The sequence below is a fragment of the Cebus imitator genome, unplaced genomic scaffold (genome assembly GCF_001604975.1).
Source record: "Cebus imitator isolate Cc_AM_T3 unplaced genomic scaffold, Cebus_imitator-1.0 Scaffold101, whole genome shotgun sequence".
NCBI lineage: Eukaryota > Metazoa > Chordata > Mammalia > Primates > Cebidae > Cebus > Cebus imitator.
Genome location: NW_016107416.1, coordinates 1,595,910 through 1,605,045, shown reverse-complemented (window position 1 = coordinate 1,605,045; position 9,136 = coordinate 1,595,910). Strand labels below are relative to the sequence as shown.

Genomic DNA, 9,136 nt, shown 5'->3' with positions numbered 1-9,136 from the left:
AAAAAAAAAAAAAAAAAAAAAAAGGCGGGCAAAAAAATCTTAGTGGCTGCACTAAGTTAAAGTTAAACACAAGCATTCCAAGTGGTCTATGAGCCGTGACAGCAACTGCAAGTCTGGTCCAGAAGGCTGATAAACTAACCCTGGGCCAAAACTTAACCCTCCTGGCTCCTCATGCTGTTCAGACATTGCTGCACAGTGCCTCTGGTAAATAAATGTCAAATGCTCGCATATTACCGTACCAGAGTCTGCTGTTGGATCAGCCTCACCTAACTTTCTCCCTCACAAAGTGTTTAAATCCAGCTACTCTATTCCCTAAGCCAAATTTAACTGTACCTGTCCATGACTGCCAAGAGCTGTTAAGGACTGGGAAAACTGGCCAACCTGATCTCCAGGATGTTCCCCTGGAGAAGGCAGATGCCACCATATTTACAAACGGTAGCAGCTTCCTTAAGCGGGGAGTGCAAAAAACCGGTGCTGCTGTCACCACAAAAACAGAGTCACTGTGGGCGCAGGCTCTGCCAGCTGGACCTTCTGCACAAAAGGCTAAATTAATCGCCCTCACTCAGGCCGTCCAGTGGGGTAAGGACAAATGCATTAATATCTATACCTACAGCCAGTATGCTTTTGCCACTGTACATGTTCACGGAACTATTTACCAAGAGAGCGGGCTACTAAATTCTGGCCCTGCTCTAGGCCGTTTGGCTTCCCCTCTAGATGGCTGGAATCCACTGCAGGGGTCATCAAAAGGAAAACACAGCCATTGCCCAAGGAAACCAAACGGCCGACTCCACCGCCCAAGAGGCAGCCTGGCTTCCAGTCACCCCTTTAACCCTATTACCTACTGTGTCTTTCCCACAGCCCAATTTACCTGATCATCCAGTCTACTCTCCAAAAGAAAAAAAAGCAAGTGTCAAATCTTCAGGCTAGTAAAACCTGGGATGGTTGGTGGATTCTCCCGGATTCCAAAATTTTCTTGCCCCGTGCCCTCGGTGAAGCTTTGGTTGGTCACCTCCAGGCATGCAGCCCAGAAGAAAGATGGGAAATAAACTTCACAGAAATAAAGCCACACCGGGCGGGATACAAGTATCTCCTGGTAACGGTAAGTAAAGACTTTTTCTGAATGGACTAAAGCATTTGCCACTAGAAACAAAACTGCTTCTACCGTAAATTTCTTATTCAATAAAATCATCCCTCAATATGGGCTGCCGTTCACTACAAAATCTAATAATGGGCCAGCCTTCTCCTTACCTATAGCTCAATACCTCAGAGCTCTGGACAGGCAGAATGCATAAATCAAACCTTAAAAAGTACTCTTACAAAATTAATCTTGGAAACCGGTAAAGGTTCAACAAACCTCCTTCCTTTAGCCCTTCTTAAAGTTAAATGCACCTCTTACAAGGCGGGGTTTTCCCCTTTTAAAATCATGTGTGGGAGGGCTCTGCCTATCTTGCCTAAGCTAAGGAATACCCATCTAGCAGAAATATCCCAAGCTAATTTGTTACAGTACCTGCATTCTCTCCAGCAGGTTCAAGACAGCATCCAGCCACTCGTCCACGGAGCACACCCTGACCAAACCGGGCCCTGCCACACTTTCTGTCCTGGTAACCTGGTGTATGTCAAAAAGCTCCCCCAAAAAGAACTTACTCCTGCTTGGAAAGGACACTCGCCCGTTCCCTTCCACTAGGGGACGTTGCAGGAAATGTCGTCTGTCTAATAAGCAATGGGTATAATCTATCTGCTTCTCCTTTTAACCAGTCTCTACTTACTTCCCTAAACCCCTCAGTCTCCTACCAGGCACCTAACAATACCTGGCTGGCCTGTACCTCAGGCCTCACCCGCTGCATCAATGGGACTGAACCTGATCCTCTTCTGTGCGTGTTGGTTCATGTGCTTCCCCAGGTCTATGTGTACAGTGGACCAGAAAAACACCTTCTCATCTCTCCCCACGAACTGCATTCCAGGACCCGACGAGCTGTTCCACTCTTTGCATCCCTCCTGGCCGGCATCAATGTAGCTGGGTCAGCAACTATTGGCACTGCTGCCCTGGTCTGAGAAGAAACTGGACTAATGTCCCTATCTCAACAAGTAAATATTGATTTGAAAAATCTCCAGTCAGCCATAAATATGTTACATATCCAGGTAAAATCCCTAACTAAAGTTGCTCTCCAGAACCACCGTGGACAGCGTTGGGGGAAAGCTGTTGTTTTTATGCTAACCAGTCTGGAGTCATAAAGGACACCCTTCACAGGTTCAAAAGAGTTTAAATAAACGCCAACAAAAGCGGGGGAAAAAAAAAAAAAACACCCATGTACCAAATCATGTTTAACTGAAGCCCATAACTAACTACTTTAATAACTGGGCTAGCAAAACCTCTTCTTCTCCTCCTGTTGGACTTAATCTTTGGGCCCTGTATACTAAACTAGCTCCTTGCTTTCATAAGGCAGCGTGTAAATTCTGTCAAACTTATGGATCTCAAAAGCCACTGTAACCTCCTTGTTGTAACTGAAGAGTCAATGCTTTGACTCTCCAAAAACACAAGTGGGGAGTGTAATAACCTAGCCTGTGTTATCCTGACTCCATCTTGGCAGTAGGCTCCAGCTCGGCTTCCCCCTCCCTGACTCAGCCCCCTCAGGTGCATTACTGGGTCAGGCTGCACTCAAATCTTTAAACTGTTAAGAGTTGTTCACACTGTTCCCAGTACCTGTAACCACTGTAACCGCATCCTGCTTGGCAAGTTTGCCTGCTATTGTGAATACCTTCCTTGGTGATTGATTGTATGAAAAGTTCCCCCTGCTACACCTCTTGATAATTGTATAAAAATACCCTTAGCAACCAACAATCCTGGGTACCTTCTACCCCCTGGTTCTAACTTGCTTGTTCTGCGTCTGCAAAATTCCACTTCAGCTAGGCTCCCCCTCTCCTACCTAAATCAAGGTCTAAAAGATAAGCCCCTTCCCCCGGGCGGAAAGAATTTTAAGCATTAGCCGTCTCTCCGTCCCCGGCAATAAAGGACTCTCAATTTAAAACTCAGAGTGCCCGGGCGCGGTGGCTCAAGCCTGTAATCCCAGCACTTTGGGAGGCCGAGGCAGGTGGATCATGAGGTCAAGAGATCGAGACCATCCTGGTCAACAACGGTAAAACCCCGTCTCTACTAAAAATACAAAAACATTAGCTGGGCATGGTGGCGCGTGCCCGTAATCCCAGCTACTGAGGAGGCTGAGGCAGGAGAATTGTCCGAACCCAGGAGGCGGAGGTTGCAGTGAGCCGAGATCGCGCCATTGCACTCCAGCCTGGGTAACAAGAGTGAAACTCCGTCTCAAAATAAATAAATAAATAAATAAAAATAAAAAAATAAAATAAAACTCAGAGCATGATGTTTCTTCTATAACCCACTTAAATACAACAATATGACTATTCATTTGTATCCTTTATAATAAAAAGGTAATAGTAAGTAAGCACTTTTCTGAGTTCTGTGTCATTCAAGTGAATTACTCAATTTGGGGTGGGGTCATGGGAAACCCCTGAATTTGTAGCCAAGTCAGACAAACTTGTGAATAATCTGATGATCTCACTTGCGGCTGGCATTTGAATTAAGGGCAGTCTTGTTGGGGATGTTTTGTTTTAATTCATGGGACCTGACACTAACTCCACGTAGTTGGAGACACCAAAACCTGCAGACAGCTGGAGTGAGGAAGGCCTGGGGACCCCTTAACTTGAGTCTGCTGTCATGGAGGAGTGCAGTTTCTTGGAGGACGATGCCCTTTGTGGTGAAACTTGGCCGAACTCCAGGCAGCTGGTGACAGAGCTCTGTTGTGGAACATTATCCACCATAGAAAGGGAAGAAGTACTGAGACATACTACAACTGAAAACATTATGTTAAGTGGAAAAAAACAGACACAAAAGGCCACTCAGTATATGATTCTATTTATATGAAATGTCTAGAATTGGCAAATCTGTAAAGGCAGAAAATAGATGAGTGATTGCTTAGGGTTGCAGGGTGCAGTGGGTTTGGGTTAGGGAGCTAATAGCTAAAGGGAACCAAATTTCCTTATGATGTGATGAAAACGTTCTAAAATTAACTGTGGTATACTGAACAAGTTATAGATGAAATACCAGGATGTCTGAGATTTGCTTCAAAATAATCTGCTGGGGATGGGAGGAGAACAAAAGAAATCAGACTGGCCAGAATTTGGTACTTGCTGAAGCTGGGTACCTGGAGGTTGATGATACTATTCTCTCCAGTGTTATACATGTTTGAACATTTTCATAAAAGGAAAAAAATGAAAGAACCCTATGCAATGTTCTCTCACAAGAGAAGGGAATGTCACTTCCCTTAGTAGGTTACCAGGTCCAGAGCCACCCCTCCCCAGCCCTCAGATGGGATTCATGATTTATTGAGGGGAAGCTGAGAAGCTGAGAGGCTGAGAGGCCATGGACTGTGGAGAGGTAGTGACCGCAGGGTCTGGTTTGAGCCAGGCAGCTCAGGCTTCTTGATGGGCCCTCGTGGTCTCGCGCAACCCACACGCCATGCTGACCGTGGTAATAGAAGTGGAGTCGCAGAAGGGATCAGGTAAGAAGCCCTCCACGTTTGTACTCCGAGGGAGTGAAGCCCAGGAGAGCCTCTTGGAAGAGGGGAGGGCTGGGCCAGCTTGGGTTGGAAAACTGAGGCAAAGGTTGAGGGCAGGACTCAGGAATCCTGGAGCCAGTTTTCCTTATGACAGCTGATATGAAGTCCTCCTTTCTCAGGCCCTGTGGATACCTGTAGCCCCACACTCCTGGTGGAGCCCATAAATATCCGTTTGCTTCAGCTTGGAACTCTGGAGACTCAGGTGGATGGGCAGTGTGTGTCGGGGGTCAGGGGGTGCAGGGGTGGGGTAGAGGGTGCAGGGGAAGATGAGAATATCACAGTTGACCCCAGCCCTGCCCACAGGAACAAAGCTTCACCTTTGACAGAGTCCTGGGCCCTGATGCTGCTCAGGTAGGGAGGTCTGGGAGGGTGATGAGAGGAGGGTAGGAGACCTCAGGCCCCTGGATCCTGGGGTACCAGTTGCCTCCAGAGCTCCTTTGCTCAGAGCACCTGAGTCAGTGGAATGTGCCAGTATTTCCCTGCAGGAGGCAGAGCAGGAGCTGCTGGCACATGTCCAATACACACTGGGCTCTGTGGGCCGAGGGTACAGTGTGGCCCTGTTGCTCCGAGGCAGGGAAACAGAGGCACCTCGATTCGTGCCTCAGGTGAGTCCCAGAGGAGCCACCAGGGCACAGGCCGCATGCAGCACAGGGATTACCTCTCCCAGAGACTTCTGAGAATCTTCCCTCTCCACATCAGCTCTCAGTGGGGCTCCTACAGCAAGCACCCTGTTGATTAAGGCAGGATGTTTTGCCAGGGTCAATTTACACAGCTATTGGGAAGTCAAAGAAGGTAGAAAGGAGCCAGGTGTGGTGGCTCACACCTGTAATCCCAGCTCTTTGGGAGGCCAAGGTGGGTGGATCACGTGAGGTCAGGAGTTTGAGACCAGCCTGGCCAACATGGCAAAAACCCATATCTACTAAAAATTTAAAAAATTAGCTGAGTGTGGTGGTGGGCAACTGTAGTCCCAGCTTCTTGGGAGGCTGAGGCAGGAGAACCACTTGAATCAGGGAGGCAGAGGTTGTGGTGAGCCGAGATCATGCCACTGCATTCCAGCCTGGGTGACAAGAGCAAAACTCTGCCCCCCCCCCAAAAAAAAAGCAAAAACAAAACAAAAAAAAATTTTCCCTGTTACTGATATCCTTCCAAGGAAAAAAATTTTTTAATTAAAAAATAAAATAAAGGAAGGTGGGAAGCTGGCGCTAATAGGTTGAGGGTTAGAGAGGGGTGGCATGAAAAGATCAAATATCCAAGGAGATCTGATTTTCACAGTTCCTGGTAATACTAATGGTAAGCTTGGAAGTTTTATTGTGGGGACTTCATCAGAATGCCCCCAAATCAAAATAGCTGCCTCAGAACACGTCGTGAATCCCTGTGCAGCAAACAGCAGGTCCCACTGAGAATGTCTGCTCACTTTCTGGCTTCCTGTGAACATGAAGACTGGTGCTATTTCTATCCTGGATGCCATGTCCCCAGTATAGGGCATGACACGGACTTCGCTCTCAGGAAATGTTGAAGGACAGATTATGCTTTCTTAATCCTCATTGAATGCTTCTCCACTTTAGCTGCTGCAGATGCCGTTTGAGGAAGCTCTGCCCCAAAGCTGTTCTGATCCTGTGCTTAGCACTCTTAGCCTGGTGCAGGTGAGACCCTTGCAGGAGGGGAGAGAGTGGGATCTGGGAACCAGGGCCAGGGCGATTCTGCAGAAGGAGCCCGAGGTTTGTGGGGAGCCAGAAAGCATGTGTCCAGCCTCACTCTGCTGCTCACCAGCATGGGTGTCCCTCTCTGAGGTCTGCTCTCCTCTGACTGCAAAAAGGCTGAATTCTTGGTGCCCTGTTTGGCCCCCAGGAGGATCATGTGAGCTGAAAGTAGGGAAAGGCTCAGTTTGTAACATGTGTGCTTATGTGACCCCCAGTTCAGCCCCAGAGGAAGGACCCGGGACCTGCTCTCTCCAGGGGTGGAGAACCTGTCAGTGCTGGATGTGGCCCTTCTGGGCTTGTGAGTGTTCAGGGCCCAGTGGAGTCTGAGGGCGCTTGTCTTAAGGCAGGGCTGCCTCCCCCAAGCTGAGCCTTTGGGGGTCTCCACCAACTGCCACCTCAGGGGAAGGAAGCTCTGAGCTTGGGGTCATGCTTACAGGGTCAGGGGCTGCTCTCAGGATCACCCCTGACCCTCTTCCTTCACCCTATGTGCCCATCCTTCTCACTCCCTTCACCCTGCTTAACACCTCTTCAACTCACACCACCTCAATTCCATTCCCAGCCCCATGTCCTGACTCTGTCATTGTCACACTGGGTGATTTTGAGCATCTCACTGAGCAGGACTTCAGTTTCTCCATCTGTAAAATGGAAGTGATCCCAATTACCCTATTCACAGGAAGGAAAATAAAATCATGAGGATGAGAAACGTTTAGAGAAGCAGACTGAACCTGGAGCCTTTGGTTGATTCTTACAGTCTATGGGGACCTCCATGGGCTCCCCATGTAAAGGTTCTGGGGGGCTGGGCAGAACCCTGTTACTTAGGAGCTGAGCTCAGCCTCCCCTTCCTCTAGGGTGGTAGAAGATGCCACTGAAGTGGAGGTGTCTGACTTAAGAGCTGCTTCAGAGCTGTACTTGCAGGCCACAGCGGGTGAAGGCGGGTGAGGACAGGAGAGTATTTGTCACCCCATCCCCACTAGGCATTTGGTCTGAATCCACCCTCTTCTCCACAGTGCCTGCTGTCTGCTTACTCTCACCGTGTCCTGCTGAGGGCCTGACCCTCCTGAGGGTCCCAGGACCCAGGGCGTGTGGCGAGGGGTCCTTCGGATCCTGCATCTCCCAGAAGCCCTGTAAGTCCGAGGGGGCCTTCTGACTGCATTGAGGGGTGAGGTGGGGAGCTGAATTATAGATGTAAAGGCCCAGGGTAGCATCAAAGTCTCTCCTGTCCTTAACCCCATAATAAGAGCATCCCATAACACAAGTTAAGCCCCATTGTTGGCAGATGTTGTAGTCAAAAGCAACTGCATAAAGAAGTGAAACCAAGCCGGGCGCGGTGGCTCACGCCTGTAATCCCAGCACTTTGGGAGGCCGAGGCGGGTGGATCACGAGGTCAAGAGATCGAGACCATCCTGGTCAACATGGTGAAACCCCGTCTCTACTAAAACTACAAAAAATTAGCTGGGCATGGTGGCGCATGCCTGTAATCCCAGCTACTCAGGAGGCTGAGGCAGGAGAATTGCCTGAACCCAGGAGGCGGAGGTTGCGGTGAGCCGAGATCTCGCCATTGCACTTCAGCCTGGGTAACAAGAGTGAAACTCCGTCTCAAAAAAAAAAAAAAAAGTGAAACCAATCAATAAAAATAAATATTTCCTAGCCTGACCAAGCTGCCAAAACCCCATCTCTACAAAAAATACCAAAAAAATTAGCCAGGCATAGTGGTGCACATCTGTAGTCCCAGCTACTCAGGAAGCTGAGGTGGGAGGACTGCTTGAGCCCAGGGGTTAAGGCTGCAATGAGCCATGATTGCACTATTGCGCTACAGCCTGGGCGACAGAGTGAGTCTCAAATAAATACATAAATAAATATCTCCAGGCACTGTTTTTTTTTTCATATGTTGATAAGTGTACTAGGGACAGTTTTGCAAATAGCGTCTTCAAGCATTTTTCTGATTTTTTGTTTTCTACCACTTTTTAATTTTCACATTACTAATTCCTTTTCAGCTACTTATATCTCTTCTGATCTATTAGACTGAAAACTTGGAAAGAACCTAAATATTCAAAGCCAAGACTGGGAAATTCCCAAAAAATCATATCTTCATGTCCCACATTACATCCTTTGCTCAAAAGTTATGAAAATACGAAGTAATAACAGGAAATAGTTATTTCAAACCAGCTCGTGAATTTGGTAATATCATGGAAATGTTACCAAGTTCAGAAGTGCCTGAAAACAAATTACAGTAAAACAGAAAAGAATAGGAAAATGTACCCTAAATTCCAAACTATTCTAAAGTCTTTTCTTTCATTTATTGTGTATGTTTCTTTTTCAAAAAAATAACAGTTTTATTAATATATAATTTATACATCCTAAAGTTCACTCTTTTGAAATGTACAATTTAGTGGTTTTTAGTATATTCACAAGGTTGTGCATCGATCACCACTGTCTAATTCTAGAACATTTCATCACCACAGAAAGGAAACCTGTTCCCATTTGTAGGCATTCCTCATCCTGCCCCCAATTCCCAGCCCAAGGCAATCACTGATCTATTTTCTGTCTCTGTAGATTTGCTACTCCGGGCTTTTCATGTAAATGAAGACATACAATATGCGGTCTTTCTCTCTGGCTTCTTTCACTTAGCATAATGTTTAGGTTTATCCACTTGGGTGAATCAGAACTTTATTATTTTTTATTGACAAATAATATTCCATTGTATGACTATACCAGATTTTGTTTATCCATTCATCCATTGACAGGCATTTGGCTTGTTTCCTACTTTTGGCTATTATATGTATTTTTTCTTTCTCTTTCTTTTTCTTT

The 9,136-nt window shown here is 47.0% G+C and overlaps 1 protein-coding gene and 1 long non-coding RNA gene across 2 annotated transcripts in view; one reads left to right on the top strand and one right to left on the bottom strand.

Annotated features, from left to right (window-relative positions):
* Positions 1–1,057, bottom strand: part of LOC108310104 — a 22,607-nt gene extending 21,550 nt beyond the window's left edge. The window contains exon 1 of the long non-coding RNA XR_001827617.2: positions 869–1,057. This is a non-coding gene — a long non-coding RNA (uncharacterized LOC108310104). The remainder of the gene's footprint in view (positions 1–868) is intronic.
* Positions 1,058–4,528: 3,471 nt separating this feature from the next.
* Positions 4,529–9,136, top strand: part of LOC108310047 — a 22,406-nt gene continuing 17,798 nt past the window's right edge. The window contains 6 exon segments of the mRNA XM_037741501.1: positions 4,529–4,571; positions 4,748–4,854; positions 5,114–5,233; positions 6,194–6,282; positions 6,555–6,626; positions 7,177–7,263. Of these exon segments, the coding sequence (XP_037597429.1) occupies positions 4,529–4,571; positions 4,748–4,854; positions 5,114–5,233; positions 6,194–6,282; positions 6,555–6,626; positions 7,177–7,263 (518 nt within the window).